General features: G+C 43.1%; 1 protein-coding gene across 5 annotated transcripts in view; it reads left to right on the forward strand.

Annotated features, from left to right (window-relative positions):
• The window catches only part of samd11 (sterile alpha motif domain containing 11), a 109896-nt gene that overhangs the window by 79695 nt on the left and 6000 nt on the right, over window positions 1-24201 (forward strand). For all 5 annotated transcript variants that reach the window (XM_060938305.1, XM_060938304.1, XM_060938302.1 and 2 more), the window contains exons 6-9: window positions 998-1147; window positions 8401-8545; window positions 21477-21592; window positions 23229-23307. In XM_060938305.1, coding sequence (XP_060794288.1) covers window positions 998-1147; window positions 8401-8545; window positions 21477-21592; window positions 23229-23307 — 490 coding nt within the window. The remainder of the gene's footprint in view (window positions 1-997; window positions 1148-8400; window positions 8546-21476; window positions 21593-23228; window positions 23308-24201) is intronic.

Raw genomic sequence — 24201 nt, forward strand, 5'->3', positions numbered from 1 at the left:
GTCGTACATGGCTTATAGCCAACTCGGTGTTACGCGCCCCGTCAGCTATCAGCTCATGTACGACTCGATTTTGTGGAATAACTGTTAAATATTATCACTCATACAAGATTCGTATGATACATTGATAAATATTTGAAAATAAAGTTTGTCATACATAGCATTATTCATCTCATTATCTCTAGCCGCTTTATCCTTCTACAGGGTCGCAGGCAAGCTGGAGCCTATCCCAGCTGACTACGGGCGAAAGGCGGGGTACACCCTGGACAAGTCGCCAGGTCATCACAGGGCTGACACATAGACACAGACAACCATTCACACTCACATTCACACCTACGGTCAATTTAGAGTCACCAGTTAACCTAACCTGCATGTCTTTGGACTGTGGGGGAAACCGGAGCACCCGGAGGAAACCCACGCGGACACGGGGAGAACATGCAAACTCCGCACAGAAAGGCCCTCGCCGGCCCCGGGGCTCAAACCCAGGACCTTCTTGCTGTGAGGCGACAGCGCTAACCACTACACCACCGTGCCGCCCAGCATTATTCATGTAAAAGTAAAATCAGCTATACTGAGCATTCGAATTTCTTCCTATGAATTTCAAATATGGCTCCAAATATGGAGCCTGAATGTTCTCCCTGCGCAGGTTTGTCGATGCTAAATTGTCACTGGGTGTTAACGTGTGTGTGAATATGTATGTGATAAAACAGGTAACTGAAGCCAGTTACTGCAAATGAATGAATGAATTCAAATGGGTTTGAAACAGTAGCATTTGTCCTGGCAGCACTAATCCACATCTGGCTACTTCCAGAGTTGGCTGTCAGTGAACCAGCTTGCTCTTCTGAATTGTCCTGCGCTGTTCTTGGTCACAGAGCGAAATTGTGTTTGTTGAACTTTTCATACTTATTTGGTTCATTGTGGTCCTACTTTCCCTTCAGAATACGTCAATTTCATTTGAAAGTCTGCAGTTTGCTCAGATCGTAATATTCTCGTTCCACAGAAAACTCCCACACCCCTGCACTGGAGCTGGGCAGTCACATGACCCCAGAAGAACACTATAGGCGGATGATGTCAGCGCTGAACGAGCATGGCTCTTATGAAGAGCAGCAGCAGCGTCTTTACCAGCTCGCCAGCAGCATCCCTAGTCATGGTGAGTTACCTTATTGCTTTGATCTCAGACATACAGCATATACACACTCACTGAGAGTAAATCAAATAGCCGCTATTTACAACCGTGGAGAGCAGACTAGCATATCAGAATATGCAGCATGCTGAACTTTGAGGGTAATGGGCTACAACAGCAGAAGATCATTCATTGAGTTTCACTCCTGTCAGCCAAGAACAGCAGTCTGAGACTACAGTGGACGCAGGTTCTGACCAGGCGATGTTTTTGTGAGCCAGCTCTTGCTTCAGATTCCTGTTCTTGGCTGACAGGAGTGGAACCCCATTCACCTCAGTGTTCGGAGTTGCTTTTCTGCTCAACGTGGCTGTAAAAGGTGGTTATTTGAGCTTCCGTAGGCTTCCAGTCAGCTGGAACCATCGATCTGGACATTTCTCAACAGAACTTCCGCTAACTGGTCGAGAGACTGTTGTGCGTGAAAACCTCAGGAAATCAGTGATTTCTGAAATACTCGAACCAGTCAGCCCGACACCAACCATCATGTCACTGAGATCACATTTTCCCCCATTCTGATGTTTTTTATATATATATATATTAGGGTGCATCAGTTGCCCTCACTTTCATAAAATCTGATGCATTTTTGTTTGGGTGTTCCTTTTCACCAATAAAGACATCCTGTAAAATTTTTTGACCATATTCAAAAGTCTGATGGTGGCACCATGAGGTTCATTTTTTGCCAAAAAACGCTTATTTTATGTTTTCGCGTAAGGTTTGAATCACAATGTTGGACTCCATTTATTGATTTCTTGTGACCCAGAGATCATGTTAAGACCCTTTGCAAGGGATTGAGAAGCATTAATGTGATTCATAATACATTTGTATTGTTTAAAAGTAGTTTGATTCAATGAACAGCTAAAACTCAATCTCATCTCATCTCATTATCTCTAGCCGCTTTATCCTGTTCTACAGGGTCGCAGGCAAGCTGGAGCCTATCCCAGCTGACTACGGGCGAAAGGCGGGGTACACCCTGGACAAGTCGCCAGGTCATCACAGGGCTGACACAGACACAGACAACCATTCACACTCACATTCACACCTACGGTCAATTTAGAGTCACCAGTTAACCTAACCTGCATGTCTTTGGACTGTGGGGGAAACCGGAGCACCCGGAGGAAACCCACGCGGACACGGGGAGAACATGCAAACTCCGCACAGAAAGGCCCTCGCCGGCCACGGGGCTCGAACCCGGACCTTCTTGCTGTGAGGCGACAGCGCTAACCACTACACCACCGTGCTGCCCCAAAACTCAAACTGTGCTTGATAATATATTTAGAATATGTACTAAAAATGTGTATCTAAGATATTTGGTATACTCTATAAGGTGCCATAATGTTTCATGAAAAGTGATCGAAATTTGGTCATAAAAGTCATAAAATAGCAGCTTTTTCCATAACTTTGAGCTCCTGGTGCCACCATTAAACTTTTGAATTTTGTCAAAATATTTCACCCAGTGTGTTTTCTTACCAAAAGGAACATAAAAACAAAAATGCATCATGATCGGAGAAACTTTTCATTCTTAGGGGGCAACTGATGCACCCTAATATATATATATATATATATATACTAAGTAACTTTAAAAACGCACATTGATAAAACAGCACTTCAGGAAGCATGGCAGGCGATCCCACAGAGGCAGATCAATGGTCTGATAAGGTCTATGCCACGCCTTGGTCTAAGAACGGTCTAAGAACACCTTGTTGCAAGCAAACGGAGGTCATACACGATACTGAACCTGTAATTTCGTGAACATGGACCAAGGTGTATCACAGTGTGAGCCAAAGATAGCTAGTATGTGTTCACGCTTTTCCTTTAGAGATATTAGCGATATAAAACTGTTTGCTTTAGACATAGCATACTGTTCAGTACATTATATACTAAGTAACTTTAAAAACGCATTTTTAAAAACTTTGAATTTTTTTATTGTGAATTTTTATTGTGAATTTTTTTATTGTCTTGAGTTTGACAATAAATGTCTTTTATCGATGTTTCAAGATGTGTGTGCATTACATACAATATCATAAATTTCAAATATATGCATGGATCTAAAGTGATATCGTGTTGAATTCCATTGTGCGTTTTTAAAGTTACTTAGTATATAATGTACTGAACAGTATGCTATGTCTAAAGCAAACAGTTTTATATCGCTAATATCTCTAAAGGAAAAGCGTGAACACATACTAGCTATCTTTGGCTCACACTGTGATACACCTTACTCCGGTTTGCACAGTTTACAACTGGAAATTGCTGACAATTCTATTTTGAGTACCCACCTCACCTCAGTGTCAGAATGTCAGAGTGAGTGATCTGTGACTGCCGCTGCACACAGTAGTAAATAACGGCGCCATCAGGCCCCAAGGTTTGCTGTGTATTGATTTGTTCTCTTTGATTGGCTGTAAGCCAGCTCTTTAAATTACTGCTGCCATGGCAACCACAAATACTCCTGATTTTTCCCCATCGGCTTTAGAGTTGTGGGGCTGTACAACAGGAACTGTTTGGAGACTATAAATAAAGGCACAAACAAAAAGCGTATCAGTTGGCATCGACCTGTTTTTAATTGTGATTTATTCTTAATCGTGCCTTAAAACTCGCAAGATAACACTGGTTATCCTTAACATCGGTCACTTTTTGAATAAAGAATCTATTTATAATTTACATGAACTTTTACTGGTGCTTTGCATCAGAGAGGCACTTGCATCCGAATATAGCTTTAATTTTTATTTGATCAGTAATGATTTTTAATTGCACGTTACAAATTCAGGGGATGTGATTTATACATTCTTTAACTGCTGCATCTGTAAGAAATTAGTGGCTGGCTGAGCGCGAGGAGTTTGTAGTGCCGTATTGCAAAGCTCACTCTCCTGTTCCCGGAAGTTTCCTAGTTTGTGATGGTGCACTGTGGTGCATTGCAGACATGCTTACGATTGATTCCCTTCTCAATTCTGTTAAATCTCTCTCTCTCACGTCTTGCCACCCACAGCTCCTTCAGCTTCACGCAAGCACGCTTTTTGTGGCGTGTGGAGTCAGACACGCTTGCTTTCTCCTTCCTTCACACACTGTGATGGTGCAACAGATAAGACAAACTCCGCAAAACAAAACAACAACAACAAAAAAAATCCACGAAATTTTGAAGAGAGGGATAGATTTAGGATACCACGGCACTCTAATGATTTTCCATCTGTTCTTCAGGCAGGTGTACAGTTTCATAAGCCATGCCATTGAAAACAGGCTCACCGGGCTGAGGTGTTCTTCGCACACAACCCCTCAACCTCCCCCCTGGAGGAATGTGAGCATGATGGCTTGCCCATGCATGCTGAGCTCATGCGCCTGTGATAAGGCTGTGCCAGTCAGCTGCTGCCAACGCTTCTGCCTGCCAGCTCTTTGATGGGAGATATCCTCTTTCTTACTTTCTCACCCTGTCCTCGACTGTATATACATATAAAAAAACCTTTTCTCCCCTCCTTTTATTTTTTTTGCTGAGACTTTTCACTTTCTGCACTTTTGCTCTCATAATACTCCATCTGCATATTTGTGTACATACAGTGGATATAAAAAGTATACACACCCCGTTAAAATGATAGGTTTTTCTGATGTAAAAAAAAAAATGAGACCATGATAAATAATTTCAAAACTTTTCCCACCTTTAATGTGACCTATAACCTGTACAATTCAACTGAAAAACAAACAAATCTGTTAGGGGGGAAAAACATAAAAAATAAAAAACATACAATAAGCTGGTTGCATAATTGCACACACCCTTAAACTAATACTTTGTTGAAGCACCTTTTGATTTAATTACAGCATTCAGTCTTTTTGGGTCGGAGTCTATCAGCCTGCCACATCCAGACTTGGCAATATTTGCCCACTCTTCCTTGCAAAAGCGCTCCAAATCTGTCAGATTGCGAGGACATCTCTTGTGCACAGTCCTCTTCAGGTCACCCCACAGATTTTCAATTGGATTTAGGTCTGGGATCTGGCTGGGCCATTCCAAAACTTTTGGGGGTCATTGTTGTGCTGAAAGATGAAATTCCTCTTCAGCTTTCTAGCAGACACCTGAAGGTTTTGGGCCAAAATTGACTGGTATTTAGAACTGTTCATAATTCCGTCCACCTTGACTAAAGCCCCTGTTTCAGCTGAAGAAAAACAACCCCAAAACATGATGCTGCCACCACCATGCTTCACCGTGGGTATGGTGTTCTTTTGGTGATGCGCAGTGTTGTTTTTGCGCCAAACATACCTTTTGGAATTGTGGCCAAAAAGTTCAACCTTGGTTCCATCAGACCATAACACATTTTCCCACATGCTTTTTTTTTGCTAAATTTAGCCAGGCCTGGATGTTTCTTTGACCGTACCTCATAGTCCAGACATATGGAGAATACGGGAGATTGTTGTCACATGTAGTACACACCCAGTACTTGCCAGAAACTCCTGCAACTCCTTCAGTGTTGCTGTAGGCCTCTCGGCAGCCTCCATGACCAGTTTTCATCTTGTCTTTTCATCAATTTTGGAGGGACGTCCAGTTCTCAGTAATGTCACTGTTGTCCCATATTTTCTCCACTTCTTGATGACGGTCTTCACTGTGCTCCATGGTATATCTAATGCTGTGGAAATGTTTTTGCACCCTTCTCCTGACGGATACCTTTCAACAATGAGATCCCTTTGCTGCTTTGTAAGCTCTCTGTGAACCCTGGCTTTTGCTGGAGGAGGCAACTGAGTAAATGTCTGAACTTTATTTGGGGTTAATCAGAGTCATTTTAATTGATGGCAGGTGTGAACGCAAAAAGACTGAATGCTGTAATTAAATCAAAAGGTGCTTCAACAAAGTATTAGTTTAAGGGTGTGCACACTTACTGTATGCAACCAGCTTATTGTACATTTTTTAATTTTTTAAAAATGTTTTTCCCCCTAACAGATTTTTTTTTTTCAATTGAATTGTACAGGTTATAGGTCACATTAAAGGTGGGAAAAGTTTTGAAAATATTTATCGTGGTCTCATTTTTTTACATCAGAAAAAAAAAATCATTTTAATAGGGTGCGTACACTTTTTATATCCACTATACCTCCAGCAAAAGTGTATACTCTCTCACTTTAGATTCGCACTTCATTCAAGCAGTATGTAATCTCTGTCTGCCTGTCCCAGAAATTCCCTCTGCTCTCTTGCTCCATCTCACTCCATCCATGATCAAGTTTAATATATCATCTTGTTTGTTTTCTCTCCTGCTCCATAGCTCATGCAGTGGAGGCGGTTCTTGTTTTTCGCAAGTTTTTTTTTCCTTTTTTTTTTTTTCAAAGAAATCTCTCGGGGGACAAGGAAACACAAGCCCCAGCTGCTTCTTTACCTCCTTTTCCCCCTTCTTCCCTCTCTCTCTCTCACACACTCTCATGGCCCTATCGTATCCTCATTCTCTCCTCAGAAACATCCCACTCCGTCCTCAGGCAGTTCTCCTCCTCTTTTTTGCTTTCCTGACTGATTTTATTTTTTTGCCCCGCACCCTCCACCTCATCTGCTGTGTTTCATGTGTTTCTGTGAGGCTAGGCTCTCTTCCATAGATTAGGTGAAGGGCCTGCCATAGGCTCCTTGACACTAACGGGGAGCAGGCTAGGTCCCTGTGAACCCCTGCAGCTGCCTCCCCGAGCTCTCCCACACATCCCCAGAACTCTTTCAGCACCGGCCTGCTTTTACATTCTCTCTTTCTGTCCCGCATCCTTCCTTTTTTCCTCCCCCCCCCCCCCCCCCCCGCTCCCTCTTGCCTAAGTCCCTGCAGAGTGGCCTTTCATCTGTTTGAAGAGGAGGCCCTGAAATGAAAGGCTGGGAAGCATGCATGGATGGGTGTGCATGCGTGAGGTTTAAGGGAGGAGCGGGGGGGTATGTTGCTGCGCTATTCCCTCCACGGGCCGTAAGGTCACCTGGAGGCCTCCGCCAGCTCCCCGTCCTCCCTTGATGTAAGGAGCAGGAATGGAAGAAGGAAGGGGAATTCTGCAGCCTCCAAAGTCAAAGACACGCTCCGGCCTTTCCCATTCTCCCTCAGCTCCCAGACACATGCGTGATGGTGGGGATGGTGTTAGATATTTCATTGGGTGGGGTATGAATAGGGCTGAATTAGAAAGGGTAATATCTTGCAGTTGTTTTTCCCCCTCTGGCTCTGGATGTTTTTGGCAGAGATTGACCATGTGCTGTTGGGATGGCTGCTCAGCTGAGGGCTGTAGCCCCAGGTGACCCTACTCTGGCGAAGCTCTCCTGCCGATGAAAGAGAATAAGAAATGCATGTGCATGAGGCAGGACAGGGCCTGCCACGGCAGAGTAGAGAGAAGGGAGAAGAAGGGAGGGGAGGGGGGTCAGAGCCTCTTTGAATTTCATCCTCTTATTTTCATTCATACCACTTTATACGACAGATCGTACCATGAAACTTGCAAGCGCTGTAGCCAACTCAGTTTTTTTTTTTTACCAACTTCGAGCGTTAATGGTTGCAAAATGTATGCAGTGAATTATCAAGTTTTCTCAAGTTTGCTGTTGCATCAAGTTGGCTTTCTATTTCTGTGTCTTTCCCTGTCTTCTCTCTCTCTTTCTCTCTCTCTCTCTCTCTCTGGCTGTTAGAGGTCTTGTCTGCCGTCGGCCCGGTCCCCCATGGGGAAGTGCAATAAACAGATCAATACAGCGGCCCTGTGCACATTAATATCTGTCGCGCCACCCCCGACCTGATCGCTCAGGCCCACACGCCGGCCTCGGAAATGGCCGCCAGCTCCCACGGGAACTGTCTAATTAAAAAAGGGCTGGAGGAGAGAAAAAGAAGGAGGGAGGGAGAGAGGGAGGTGCACAGGATGGATTTTCTATTTAACACCCTTTCATTAGATTGTGTGCTTCCTGTTGTGACCCTGTTAGTTTGGTAATGATGGGAGATGGGCTTGGCCAGCCTGCTATAAGAGAGAGAGAGAGAGAGAGAGAGAGAGAGAAGAGGCTGTGACTGCAGAATATAGTACTCAAAGGAAAAGCTCAGCTTTAGATGGTAACCCATAAATGAGGTCATTTGTGTGTGTCGTGTGGACTGTTTTTCTGTTAATTTCTCTCTGGGCTACAAATGAGGTGCCATTAAGATGCTCGTAGGACAAACTGTGCTTGCACAAAGTGGTTTTGAATATTCTGACCTGAAGCACTGATCATAAATCAGACAGAGGGGTTGTGGGATTATGTTGGAATGCTCTAAGCATTACGTTGTGTGTGTCCTCAGAGCTGCTGCGAGCGCGTCAGGAGGCTCTGAGTGCTGTGAGGAACCCAGGAGCTATGGAAGCTCACCTCCCCTCTGCAGGCAGCTCCTCCAGTCAGAGGAGGAAACAAGGCCTGCCCCAGCACAGGGATGCACACTTCAGCGAGAGGTATGTATCACAAAAATCCTTATTTACATATACTACACATACCTAATATCAATGACTACCCTAAAACTACACAGTAATATAAAATAAAGGATATATTCAAACCTTAGGGTTTGTGGGTTGGTGGGTGGGGCTGGGAAGCCAAAAAAAATAAGATCTGGTTGAGTTTTTCTATTTGTTGGTCAGTCGGCCAATACTTTCTCAGACCAATTTCATGATCTCTCTCTAGCACCAGTGGGATTCAAACCAAACATATGAATGTGTTTTCACACATCTAAATTGTGGGATCGAGCAGATTTGAACAGCCTATGTGGATAATTTGATCCTACACAAAGGGAACATCTCCCAGACACACTTTAAGACCACAGAAACGGGGGTGGGGGGGATGCTCTGTGTTTTTAAAATAACATGAATATTTCACATTAATACTGAACCCAACATCCAGCTCTAATGAATACTGCATACTGATTTTGAGTGGGTGATCACATGCTGGAGAGAAAGAAAAGGGAAAAAAGGAAGGAAACTGTATTGCATGCTGAAGTCGGGGAAGAAGAGAAAAAGGGACAAGGAAGGCCGATGATATTGAAGCAGAGGCAGCAGTATAAAGGAAAATCTCTTTAATGGGATCCGATTGCCAGTGGGCATTACTTCTTTGCATCCTTGTCCGATTTGATCTTGTCAGGAGGTATTTATGGGGCTTTGGGCTTCGCCGGTCGTCCAGGCGCCGCACACCTCCCTGCGCTCCCCTCCTTCCCAGTCTCCCCCTCCCCACAAGGCCCTGGCGCTCGCCTCCGCCTCCAAAGAAAGCCCAAGCAGCGGGAGTGGGCGGGTAATTGCTTGTCGATTATTTATGTGGCACGGGAAGCCGGAGGATCGATAATGGGCTGGTGAGACGAGGCGTGAGAGATGGAGGGAGGGAGAGAATGAGGGAGGAAGTGGGCTGAGGGGGGCAGCGTAGGCGTTGTGTTCTGTTCCTTGCCCTGACGGGAGCACAGCATGCAGGTCGGCCAGCCAGCCGCCCTTACTCCGCTCACCTGCCATAATTAGCCACACAGGACTACTGATGTTAACTAGCCCTGCATGCTTTCCTGGTCAGGGGTGAGGGGTGGTGTTTTTTTTTTTTTTCTTTCTTTCTTTTGCTTCCTCTCCTGTTTTTTTTTCTTTCTGGATTTAACCCTTGCTTTACCCATGATGGTGTATACTCTATGTCCCCATATCAGCTGTAGCTTTGGAGTGCCTCCAGTCAGGACAGACAGGGTCACATGCTTTCGCCATTGACTACGAGTGACATTGTGAAAAGGACAGGCATGTCCAATTCCGGCCTCCCATGCAAAGCATCGACTGGGAGCCGGGCAGGCTGAAAGGGTGGGCCGAAAGCCATTGCTCAAGCTCACCTTTCCATCGACTGTTCATAATTGATTATCCAATGCCCATTAGTGGCTATTGTTAAAAACAAATCATTACAGCGATCAATAACTCTACAGCCCCAGCCAACCATTTGTCTGATTGCATTTAGGGAATCTGCAAGGCAAATCCTAATGCGTTTGGCATGTGGAGCGGCAGTAGGAACAGACAGTGGTCTGGGGGTGGGAGGTGGTGGTGGGGAACGGGAGTGAGAGCACGAGTGAGAGCCTCATGCATTTTAATGAGCTTCCTGTGCAAATGTGTTCCTGTGGAGGCAAGGCGAGGCGAGGCGAGGCGAGGCGAGGCAGGAGCGGCACGGAGAGCGGCTAATCCCCTGCGCTCCGCTCATTAATGGCCGTCCTGTCAGCTCCGCTCCACTCCTCTCTCATCTCTCTCTGGCCTGGCCAGTTTAGACACACACACATAAGCGTGCGCGCGCGCACACACACACACACAGGCAGGGTGCAATGCTGCCGCCACACTGACAGGTCGTCACACATGAGGAAACTGCCTGAGGTTTAGAGCGGGGGAGAGGGAGAGAGAGTTGGTGAGAAGTATGACACGGTTTGCTATTTAGGACAAATATATATAAAACTGATATAAGCATGGCTCATTAATAGTTTCCCTCTGGTGAGAGAAAGGGACCGAACCTAAATGAAGGGAGTTTGCGAGCATTTTGGGAAACAATCTGTTATATCCAGAATTTCTCGGTGTACGTGTGTGTGTGTGTGTGTGCTGGAGGTGTGAAGGAGTTAAGTCTTAGCAAAACACAAAAACACCTCTCCTGCTAACCCAACCCTCTCTTATCAACCCCCCCTTGGAACCCAGAATGAAACGGTTAAAGCCTGCCTCCTTCTAAATTGCTTCCTATAAAAAGAGAAGCACGTCTGCCGGGTACGTCTCCTCATGATTACAGCTAATTACGATCGAGCGGACGCCTCGCGGCCCCAGTCATGCAGCTTTAATTGACCGTTATTCATCTGCGGGCCGCGCGGGGCGGCACGAAGCTTGGCGGGCCCCGGCCAGCGCCGCTTGGCCTAATTGTGCGGCCTGAGGGATTAGACCAGGTGATTACACACTTCACAGTGTAATTACATAAGCACGGCTGGGCTGCCCGCCCGGCTCCAGGCTCCAAGGTCATGCGCTGCCTTCCCTGAGATTAATTGGCGCTGCCACCGAAGCGCAAGGCACTGACGGAAAGCGATTATACGATTAGCATTAACATTTCAACAGCGGCCCCGATCGATCGAAGACCCCCCCACACACACACTCTCTCTCTCTCTCCTCCCCCACTGCTTGTTTCAACCTCTTCCTGCTTCACTCTCCTTTCTTTCCTGTTCTGTTTTTTTTTCCTATTATAAGTTTTTTTTGTTGTTGTTTTCAAGGATAATGACATGCAAGGGCTATTTAGTTTGGGCATGATGGGAGCCCATGTAGAGCAAAACAAAAGCTGGCTCTCTTTCCTTGCTTTCTTGATTTCACGTTGCTTCTTTCCTCTCGTTGTGTTTGGATGTTGGATGTTGGTGTGTTTGTTTTGCGCTGCGCTGCTCCAGTTCCCTCCCCCTGGAGCAAGAGCCGCTCACAACAACAAAGCAACGACGCTGCACTCTCGCCTGTATTTTGACTTCATACAGCGTGCAAGCTTTCCGACGCATATGTGCAGACTTTACATACTGCATATATTCATATATAACACGAATCATTCCAAATTACTGGCACCCTCGGAAAAGGTGGGCGAATAAAAGGTTAAGAATAATTGCGCATGGTTAATGAGCTTAATCTCACACTGAAAATATGAGCGCGTTCTGACTTTTAATTGAAGTAAATTTGTTCTAAGAATAAAATATTTTTCAAAATATCAGAACATTTACTTTTAGGAAAATGTGTCTCACGATTATTGACATCCCTAGAAATTCTTATGACCAAAATGTAACCAAAGCATATTCAAATTTACATTATAATTCACTTTTTTTTTTAAGTTTTCACTTTGGTATAGATGACTTGCAGCCACGTGATCAAAATGTGCTACGTCATGAGCGTCCGCCATGCTGGTGGATATACAAAGCAACTAGGGTGGCAGCCGCTTAAAGCGTGTCTGTAAACAACGCTGAATTTTCTCACTGTTACCACGATTTGAACGGTCGAGCGAAGATTCGATACAAAGAGAAGATAGATATGTGTGGTTTTGACCCATATTACAGTGGTGCTTGAAAGTTTGTGAACCCTTTAGAATTTTCTATATTTCTGCATAAATATGACCTAAAACATCATCAGATTTTCACACAAGTCCTAAAATTAGATAAAGAGAACCCAGTTAAACAAATGAAACAAAAATATTATACTTGGTCATTTATTTATTGAGGAAAATGATCCAATATTACATATCTGTGAGTGGTAAAAGTATGTGAACCTCTAGGATTAGCAGTTCATTTGAAGGTGAAATTAGAGTCAGGTGTTTTCAATCAATGGGATGACAATCAGGTGTGAGTGGGCATCCTGATTTATTTAAAGAACAGGGATCGATCAAAGTCTGATCTTCACAACACATGTTTGTGGAAGTGTATCATGGCACAAACAAAGGAGATTTCTGAGGACCTCAGAAAAAGCGTTGTTGATGCTCATCAGGCTGGAAAAGGTTACAAAACCATCTCTAAAGAGTTTGGACTCCACCAATCCACAGTCAGACAGATTGTGTACAAATGGAGGAAATTCAAGACCATTGTTACCCTCCCCAGGAGTGGTCGCCCAACAAAGATCACTCCAAGAGCAAGGCGTGTAATAGTCGGCGAGGTCACAAAGGACCCCAGGGTAACTTCTAAGCAACTGAAGGCATCTCTCACATTGGCTAATGTTAATGTTCATGAGTCCACCATCAGGAGAACACCGAACAACAATGGTGTGCATGGCAGGGTTGCAAGGAGAAAGCCACTGCTCTCCACAAAGAACATTGCTGCTCATCTGCAGTTTGCTAAAGATCACGTGGACAAGCCAGAAGGCTATTGGAAAAATGTTTTGTGGACGGATGAGACCAAAATAGAACTTTTTGGTTTAAATGAGAAGCGTTATGTTTGGAGAAAGGAAAACACTGCATTACAGCATAAGAACCTTATCCCATCTGTGAAACATGGTGGTGGTAGTATCATGGTTTGGGCCTGTTTTGCTGCATGTGGGCCAGGACGGCTTGCCATCATTGATGGAACAATGAATTCTGAATTATACCAGCGAATTCTAAATTAAAATGTCTGGACATCCATCCATGAACTGAATCTCAAGAGAAGGTGGGTCATGCAGCAAGACAACGACCCTAAGTGCACAAGTCGTTCCACCAAAGAATGGTTAAAGAAGAATAAAGTTAATGTTTTGGAATGGCCAAGTCAAAGTCCTGACCTTAATCCAATGGAAGTGTTGTGAAAGGACCTGAAGCGGCAGTTCATGTGAGGAAACCCACCAACATCCCAGAGTTGAAGCTGTTCTGTACGGAGGAATGGGCTAAAATTCCTCCAAGCCGGTGTGCAGGACTGATCAACAGTTACCGCAAACGTTTAGTTGCAGTTATTGCTGCACAAGGGGGTCACACCAGATACTGAAAGCAAAGGTTCACATACTTTTGCCACTCACATATATGAAATATTGGATCATTTTCCTCAATAAATAAATGACCAAGAATAATATTTTTTGTCTCATTTGTTTAACTGGGTTCTCTTTATCTACTTTTAGGACTTGTGTGAAAATCTGATGATGTTTTAGGTCATATTTATGCAGAAATATAGAAAATTCTAAAGGGTTCACAAACTTTCAAGCACCACTGTATTTAAAAAGGTCAGACTTTTCTGAAGATAAGACGCTTCTACCGACCATCGAGTACCCAGATATCGCATTCTATCTGGTTTGGCTGCCGAAGAATCAAGTCCGACCTTGGACGAAACATAGCCCATTTCCTGAGTGGGTGCCCAGTCTGGATTGTTTCTATCATATTATTTTGCTGGCGCTCCTCGAAGCGAAATAGTAATTAATACACATGTTAAAATTATAACAACGACCGAGTGAACCACGACAAGAGAACGCTCGTTTTATAGCAAAATTCTAGCAACATGAAATAAAATTCTTCCCTGATATTATCGAGAAAGCTTTTGAATCTCACCTGTGATAAAATGATTACTGCAAACACGAGCTGTTTTGGTTTTAGCCTCGGTTAGATCAGCCCTGCCGATGTTCTTCAGCTGTGTTCGTCTCCTCTCCATACTAAGCCTCAGCGTTTCCTCGCCCTCTTTCAGAATCACGGACGGAATTCGAAAAAATCAGAACGTGCCACGGTCACGAGTGCTGTTGTGACCACAACCATATACAGCACAAAAGATATGGCATAGCTAAAATAATGCTTAAAGCAGTGTACAAACAGAGAGAGTTGCGCACACGTGACTATGTTTTGTATGGACTGTCGCTTGACCCAGCATTTGTATATCCACCAACATGGCCGACATCCGGGTTTCTATTTTGCTTTGACGTCACTTGCAAGTCAAGGATTCAGGAACATTCTGTGACTTTCTGTTTCAATAGGGTATAAATATAAGGTGACACAGACGCCAAGTCTCTTTAGTCATTTAACAGTATGGAGAAGATTAGACAAGACGCGAATAAAATGAGACAAAATATGTTGACTTTTATAAATCAGGCAGTAGATGAACTGCCTGAAAATGGCCGTACCGACTGTTAGGGCAATAAGTACGAAGCTTAAAACAATCTGGATTGTAATGAACTTGCCTGGATGAGGAGTATTTTGTGTATTTTGCCCAGGGCTTTGAACCGGTTCAAGGAACGAAAACGAAAACCAGGAACTTTTTCTATTTCACATGGAACAGAAACGAAACCAGAAACTTTATTATTTTTTATGTTCCAGAACAGAAACGCTTATTAAAAATAATGGTAACCGGTTAATACCGGTTTTTATTTCGTTCCTCAAAGTTTCCGTAGCCTACAAATAAAAAAGTCATTCTTCTCCTGCGCAAGTTTCTATGACCCGCTGGGGTTCACTTCCTGTGTGACGTTCGCTGACTGAATGGAGAGAGCGGGAGGGTGGACTACTATCACGTCTCCACATCTTAAATAAGAGGTAAATATTGCAGTCTATCGTTATTCAAAAACGTCAATTTCAAACACGATATCAATATATTTGTCCACGTTAATGAGAGGCTCGCGAACATTAAATGACGTTAACCTCTGTTAGCCTATCAATGCATAGGGCCTGACTAGCCTTTGGTAACACACTAAACGAATTATCTTTCATTTTTGGCACTTTTTCTGTTTGTGTAGATGGGAAGACATACTGAGAATCCAAATCGCCAACATTTGAAATAATTGTTTTGAATTATTTCTTGTCTTATTTAATGAAGGTTGTAATAGAATTAGCCTACATTTGGCTTAAGCTGGATGAGACAGAGACATAATTTTATAGCCATTTGTTAAACAGCTGACAGGGAACGTAATTAACCGTTCCGGGAACGAAATTTTTTTGTTCTAACCGGTTCGGGAACGTCTGTTTAATGGTGGAACCCAAAACCGGAAACGTTAAAATTCCGTTTCTGTTCGGAACGAACCAATAGGAAAAAAATTCTGGTTCAAAGCCCTGATTTTGCCCCATGTATGGTAAAGAATATGGTTAGAGAAGCAAAAATTACTTTAACAAATCACAAAAGATGGTAGCATTTTGGGGTCGCCAACCCTCCAAATCCTCCAAGCTCTCATTTGGAAGTCCAGAAGAAAACCTTTTCTTTCATTCTATAATTCTTTCATCGAACCACAAATATAAACATCTGCCGTTCACTAGACACTACTGCTACAGGAACCAGGTATATACACTAGCCATCAAGTCAACCTTATGCAACAATATAGACTACATTTTTGTATTTTCTTGCTCTATCCGTCCAATCCATCTATATCTCTCTCTCTTCCTCGCTCTTTTCTCTCTTGTTGCTCTCCCCACTCCACCGCCACCGCTCGATAAAGGTGTATGCAGTATTCAATAAGAGCCGTCCGTATTCTCTGGCCATACAAAAGGAGAAAAACATAATTGAGGGCCTTTTTGAAAATGGAGGGGGGAGGCATTCGCCACACACCAGCATTTATTGGCTGAATGCAGCCAATAAAAGCCAGCGGGAGGTGTGTGCGTGTGCGTGCATGTGTGTGTGGGTGCTCAAGGGTAGAAGAGGAAGGTCTGTGTTAATTAGAAGGTGCTTCAGCCTGTAGCCCAGGCGAGGCAGAGGGGCCGCCCCAGCTGTCAGAGTATGACATGCTCTTATTGTGTATTCAGCCCTCATTACCAGTGTGGTGGGGCCACGGAGCGAGCGAGGGAGTGGGGGGGAGGGGAAAGGCGGAAAGGCCCAGGGTACAAACAGTGCCGCTGGCCGCAGCATGACAGGACTGATGAGGGGCTATTCCTGCACGCATTGCAAAGAGGAAGTGTGCAGCATTTACATAATACATACTGTAAAACACACAGCATGTATCATACTGCGGAAATAAGAGGTGATTTTCTTTTTTTTTTTAGTATGTTGCGAAAGAAACGGATTGCTGAAATGGACATTTCACTGTGATTTTGAGTAATGCTAAGTCCAGTAAACTAAAAAAAAAAAAAAACCACAAAAAAGCTTTCGTGCCATTAAAAGTTAATGTTTCTGACCTCATATGTTTCTCTTGAATGTTTTAATTCCTAAACATACACTAATCATATAGTTTGTAAAGGTACCATAAAGAACTTTAATTTGTAGTATTGTCTTGTAATGTACAGCGTGTTTCAAAAAATTCATATTATTTGAGATGTAAATATCCCAGAAACTACATCCATCCATCCATCCTTTATCTCTAGCCGCTTTATCCTGTTCTACAGGGTCGCAGGCAAGCTGGAGCCTATCCCAGCTGACTATGGGTGAGAGGCAGGGTACACCCTGGACAAGTCGCCAGGTCATCACAGGGCTGACACCAGAAACTACATACGCTACGTTCACACTGCAAGGCTTAATGCTCAATTCCGATTTTTTTGTGAAATCCGATTTTTTTGTGAGGTCGTTCACATTAACAAATATATGCGACTTGTATGTGATCCTCAGTATGAACGAAAAGCGACCTAAAAGTGTTCCGCATGCGCACTGCAGGATACGACGACGTCACACGCAGTGAGCATGGCCAGTGTTTACGGAAGTAAAACCGCCCGGTTGCGGTATGACCCATCCAATCTAGCTTGAATAGCTGCATCCCCCCAAATGGAAATCAGCTCCCTAACCTCTGCGTCCTTCCATTGAGAAGATTCAGAACCTTCACAGCCCGAAGCGTCCCTCGCATTGATGTCATTTATGTGCCATGTTGTTGTAACTTTTTTTGAGAGACCCGCCGCCTACTTCAGCGCAGAATAGTGACGTTTGTGGCTTGTTGATGACGTGTAAGTCGGATGAATGCGACCTGGCGGTTCAGACTGAAGTCGCATATGAAAAGAGCGGATAGGAATCGGAATTAGGACCACATATCCAAACGGCCTGGGTCGGATTTGAAAAAATCGGATCTGTGTCGTTCATATTGTCAATAAAAGATCGGATACAGGTCACATATGGGCGAAAAGATCGGATTCGAGTCACTTCAGCCTGCAGTGTGAACGTAGCCATAGTCTAGGCAAATGAAACCGAACAGGCTTAATGTTGAGCAATATAAGATTTATTAAATCTTATTTTAATAAGATTTATTCTTCAAAATTTGAATGAGAAATTCAAAGGTATGTAGATTCCATGAACGATTTCACAAATTTTCAATATTCGCAAACCCGTCTCTTCCGATGCTGGTGGTCGTCCAGATCTTTTTGCCCTGCACAGACAGCCTTTCTCTTTGAACTTTTTGTGTCATGTCCAAATCTACATTGCAGTTGGTGCATTTTTAGAGAATTCTCTCATAAATGCACGCTGCACAGTCTTGTTCGACTGTGTTCGAGCGTACTCTAACACACAAAACGCCTTTTCTTTTCCACTGAATGGCATTTCTATACCTAAAAAGATACAAACAAAAAACATTAAAGGAGAACTGAAGGCAAATTTTTTATTATCAAAATTCTATTTATCTCATTTTATTAAATACCGGAATGCATTTTTGATAGCTATTTTGTCACTGCTATAGCAAGTTATGCATGTTTGAAATATGCTCTGTAATATATCAGTCCATTTGTCAAAGCGATGGCCGTAAACGAGATTCGTCGAGACCTGTGCGAGACATCGTAGGACGGAAGTAAAACGTACAGCGGAAATCAAAGTGACCAACATGTGCCAACGTTGTCAAAAGACGTGCGCACCCTCTTTCGAATGCTGATGTAATCAAGCTGGAAGTTTTGTTTGTTTTGATAGCAATCAGGAAAGTTTGAAAAAAGTAGGCGGTAATCGTCATTTAAACTCGTTTTTGTGCAATATTTCGTTTGGAAAACAGTTTTCAAAATGGCTGCACTGACACCTGGCTGACACTTCACGTTTCGAAGTCTCGCACAAGTCTCGTGAAGATCGCGCGGATAAGCGATGCCTGCCGTGGACCAAACGAACTAAATTCAGCACGGCTAAAAACCGAATAGGCCGATAAGTATAATATTTAATTGCAATTAGTTGCCAATACATGTCACGATATAAGGTTACTAAAACCGAAAATGTAATTGAATAACATGTTAATTAAGAAATAAAGCAAGTTTAAACATGACTTCAGTTCTCCTTTAAACATAAAATTTTGACCTGTTTCCACATATGCTGTTAAAATTTGAGGTCAATTGAATGAGAATTGGCAAAGTTAGATTGTGAAATGATATCCAAGTTTTTGAAACACCCTGTATATCACTAGTTTGCTCATTACAAGCTCATGGTTACATTTTTCTAGCCTTGAAATTAGCTCCTCCCCCAACTGGAGCAGTCTTTCCGTAGTAACATATGAGGGATATGTAACTGAATTCAATTCAGTGCAATTTAACTCAGTTTTATTTATATAGTGCTTTTAACAATGGACATTCTCACAAAGCAGTTTTAATGAAATCCGGATATAGACTTGGATCAATAACGAGTAAGCGAGATGTAACAGCGAGAGGAACCAGACTCAAAAGGGAACAAATCCTCTTCTGGGTGACAGTGCAATTATGAGTCATTACTCTTCAATAACTGTATGCTATATAGTCAAATCCTATGGAGTGTATTGAAAGCATCTCCAGTTCATTATCAGGGTCGTTTATGATTTCTATAGATTTCAGCTTTAAATCTGTGTACATTATATACAGTAACTGCAGTCTTTATGCTGTCCAAATTTACAGGCCCCGTTAACGTGCACCCAAGGTGATTTGGTCACAAGTGGACAGCCGAGACGAGTAGCTGTTCACACTAGAGGTCTGCGCGGGACAGAATTTTCAGTCCCGCTCCCACAAAGAATTATGATTTTCAGTCCCGCTCCCGCCCGCGCCTGCCATATTTTGTCCCGCTCCCGCCCGCAAATCCCGCATGATGCAGACGTTTGCGTTATTTCTTACAAAAGTTCTGGTCATTGGCTTGGGGAATTAAACATGCTGAGCTTAGCTGAGCTCTCCACTGACCGATCCTTCACCTAGCGCACGTAGTGAGGGTGCGCGTTGCCAGGCGGCATGCGCAGCTGAGGCTTTACAGAGATACCCATTGTGAGCTTCACTAGAGGAGCTCTGCTCTTCTGCCATGATCGGAGATCTCAAACACGGAAGAGCGGAAAGGAATCGGAAACGTACGCGAGATTAGAACACATCCGCAAATTTAGGCATCTTAAAATGTTTTTATTAATGCCAAATAAAATATCCAGCACAAATTATATATGATAGACATAAATTAATAATTTATAAATTTTATTTTAAACACATTTTTAGTTAGCGGGACTGCAGCTTATCACCTCTCCCGCCCGCTCCCGCGTTGTGCACTCCCCCTCCCGCCCGCGCCCGCAATGAGCTTTCAAAATTTGTCCCACGCCACACTGCTTTGCGTCGGGTCCCGCGGGACTCCCGCGGGAGTGCAGGGCTCTAGTTCACACCTGACATTAGGAATGTATCGCTTGTAATCAGCTTTACAAGGAAGGCTGTCACACGTTTATTACATCCGTCTTCAACTGCATTTTTTATTACATCCGTCTTCAACTGCATTTATTATCAGGCAGAATGATATCTGCGAGTTGGCCTAGTGGTTAGCGTGTCTGCCTCTCGATCGGGAGATCGCGAGTTCTACTCACGGTCGGGTCATACCAAAGACCATCATAAAAATGGTACCTACTGCTGTCTGGCAAGGCACACTGCAATACAGATGCGAGTGGGGAGTCGAACTCTCGTGGTTACCAGAGGACCAGTGCCCCACTGTAACCCTAGCTATGTAATAGACAAGAGGCCGAGGGCTACAGAAACGGAGATCGGCGCCGCCTAATGCGCCATATAGTGCAGGAAGGACTTTAGAATGATATCTCATGGACCTGTATGCACTGTTTTAATTGCGTAGTCTGCTCAAGAAATGTATAAATAAACTAGTAGTTATTGCCCGTGAACCTGATTTCCTCTGAATGGCCCAGTGGAGAGTTGAGTGGACACGTGATATATACTGTATGTTTTCACTCCGTTCTGACAAAATGATGTAAATCGCTCCCCGCGTCTCCTCAGTGATGTAGACTCAGCCCTAGCGGACGTCTCCGGCGAGGAGCACTGATTGCGAGGTCCCGTCCAATCGAAACGCTCAGGCGAGTAGGGGAGGGGATTCCCCGCCGAGGCTTTGCGCAGTGTGTTAGCGTGAGCATGTAGCCTATGAGAAATGAAGCATGTTGGATTAGCAGTAATCCGATGTTTTGGAAAATCAAAAATGTTGTCTTGGGCCCCTCTGGGGTGTCACCAGTCCATAGGCAAAGTATGGAGTATGTGCGTCCAGCCGTGTCCATTTGCACAGATGAACAAACCGAGAGACAGACAGACTTCCTTTAGTAGTATAGATGAGATGATAAATGAAACTATGAAAAGTAGCGGGTTTGGTACAACAGTAGCATTGCGTTTATCCACCAGCATTGCAGCAGAGAGCTCGACCATTCAGTGTCACAGTGATTTCCAGTTAGGGCAATAATACAATCGGTTAGGTGCTTCTCGATTGCTATCTCAGACACATTGATATTTTCGCTCACACTAGCAATGTGATGTGGCTGTATGCGTCCCACACCACCTCTGAATGTGGTTTGAGTGTACTTTGGACCTGTACTTTGCTCTGTCCACTTACATTTGGATCATCACCCAGGACTCATGTTAATGCCAGCTGTTCCAACATGGGGCCCTAGTTCCAACAGATGCATTCTGAATTTCATTTTGGGGGATCGCTTTTCAGTTTTTGTTAGAATTACTGTCCACCTCACAGGCAGTAGAGGGCTCTAAAAATTACAAACCGCTCCTTTAATGGACCAGAAGTCTCATCCATACATCAGGAGAGTAAAGGAGGACGTTTTTCATATTTACTCAGTCAGCTTTGTTTTTGTGTTCACACAGAGAATTATCCCATCCTCCTCCGTTACTGTCCCCGCAGAACGCCCCTCATATTGCACTTGGCCCTCATCTGCGGCCACCGTTCCTAGGCTTGCCCTCCGCTCTGTGCCAAGCACCAGGTGAGGATCACCCACTTCACTCTACTCATAGAAGAATGGGATTAGTTTATAGTACAATTAATTCAACAACATTGTTTGCTAGTTTGATTCATTATGTATTTATTGACGATAAACAAATTATGTAATTAGAACATAAATAGAGTTGAGTGTATAAGACTTCAAAAAAAAACTTGTTATAGGAGCAGAGAGTGAGGATACAAGAGATATTAATCTAATATACCATGCACTGTGAGGCTCCAGTTGAAATGATGGATTCTTTGAGGTGACTGGTATAGTACTGTTTTGTGAGGGGCACAGCCTTGAAGAAAACAGTACTATGCCAGTCACCGAAGAAAATCCATAATCACCGGAGCCTCTCAGTGCATGATGTATTTGATTTATATCCCTCATCAAAAATTTCCAGACTAAAAGTGTTAACTGCAAAGAATTAGAAATAAACCTGAAAAAATTTTTACAGGTCTAACTCTGCTTCATCAGGCGTGATCATGAAACGTAGATCTACACACACGGAAATGCTCACAGGGTCACAGCTGTGACTCGAGTCGGCCGTAAAGCTCGAAATAGTGACATCACTTCATGTTATATCCAGGATATACCATGACTGACTCGCACCATATCCATTTTATTTTATTTTTTTGACATCACAAGATTCATTGCTTCATCGATGGTGGAACTATTTTGTCACGTGAGCCATCCTTGGCCAATCCCTGCACGGGAATTTTTTGATGAGGGACATTATCATATTTATATCAAGTTTAGACAGGTAATGTCAAACTGATACAAATTTGTTTAACGATTTGTTATTAGTACAGGTTTTTTTAACCATTAATATCTTAACATATACTGTTTAACAGTTTGAATATTTTTATATAACTTTATCTTGTTATACAGTACCGGTCAAAGGTTTGAACACGCCTTCTAATTCAAATTTTTATGAATTAAAAGACACTTCATATGTTAAAGTAATGATGGATGTCATTTTTCTTTATTTAGTTGAGCGGTTCTTGATGTAATATGGATTACTACAGTTGTGGAATAGGGCTATTTACTGTATTTTTATTATTTACTGTTTGATTTCAAATGCATTAAGAAGGCAAGAATTAGCACTAATTAATTTTTGACGAGGCCCACCTGTTAATTGAAAAGCGTTTCAGGTGATGACCTCATGAAGCTGGTTAAGATAATGCAAAGCGTCATCAAGGTAAACACTGGCGACTTTGAAGAATCTAAAATATGAGACGTTTTGGGTTTTTTTTTTTAAACATTTTTTGTTTACTACATAATTCCAGATATGTTCCAGATGCTATTTCATAGTTTTCATGTCTTCAGTATTGTTCTACACTGTAGAAAATAGTCAAAATACAGAAAAACCTATGAATGAGTAGGGGTGTCCAAACTTTTGACCGGTACTATATTTCCAATGTCTTCATTTTGTCCTATGCTCTGGAAACCTTTGCCCGTGGCTGTGTACTCGGCTCAGTAAACAAACATAAAATATCAGCACAAGTTGTGAATTCTGAAAATATCTGGAAATATTGCTTTTTTCTCTTTGCGCTGGTCACCATTAGACCTTACATTATTTTTATGGTATGTCTCATGAGGTGAATATGATTTCCTCTCTGTTTATTCTCTACAGCATATGGTTTCCTGCAGCCTGCTCAAGCTGAGATGTTTGCACGTCAACAGGAGATGCTGCGCAAACAGAACCTCGCTAGGTATTGAATTATTAGTGGAGTGTGTAGTGATTGTCGAGCAGTATCGCATCGTGTCAACTAATGCTCCGTTTTACTGGATGTTTGCACTATGGCGTTTATAACGATACAACTGTACAGGTTTAAAATGTACAATATACCCAAAATACCCAATATTTTCTTACAATACCCAATGTTTTCTTCTCAATTATTCTTAATTATCAATATTATCTAAAGCCTCGGTCACAACCGGCCGTACGTGCTCCTATGGCCGGTCTACGTGCAAAAAACGCAAGAAACGCATGGAGGGTGCACGTGACGTGCTGATTTTCGAGCCGTAGACTGGCCGCAGAGGTTCTTTGTCATGTCAAACAAACTCTACGGGCGCTTACGGTTTTTTCAGGTTGCAAGACAAACTTACGGCCAACGTGCGTCTTTCTCCACGAACAAAAAAAACGCAGCGATTTGGGAAACGCCAAAAATCGCACGGCCAAAAAATCGTACGTCCGGTTGTGACCTAGGCTAAAGACAAGAACTTGCTTCAGCATTGTGGCAAGTGAATGTGTGCATGTACATGCAATAGTGAGCATAAATGAGATGGAGGTCATGTGACAGGCATTAAAATTAGCACATTAATCACAAAATGACTAATTTACGTAACTGATCACAATTAATAACAACTTTTTATGTTCTTTGGATTTGTTCAGAAAAGCACAAAGTTTTATGTGGGAAAAATTCACCCTTATTAAAAACCTTAAAGGAGAACTGAAGTCATTTTTAAACTTGCTTTATTTCTTAATTAACGTGTTATTCAATTACGTTTTCGGTTTTAGTAACCTTATCTCGTGACTCGTATTGGCAACTAATCGCAATTAAATATTATACTTATCGGCCTATTCGGTTTTTAGCCATGTTGAA

This window comes from Neoarius graeffei, chromosome 13 (genome assembly GCF_027579695.1).
Source record: "Neoarius graeffei isolate fNeoGra1 chromosome 13, fNeoGra1.pri, whole genome shotgun sequence".
Taxonomy (NCBI): Eukaryota; Metazoa; Chordata; class Actinopteri; order Siluriformes; family Ariidae; genus Neoarius; species Neoarius graeffei.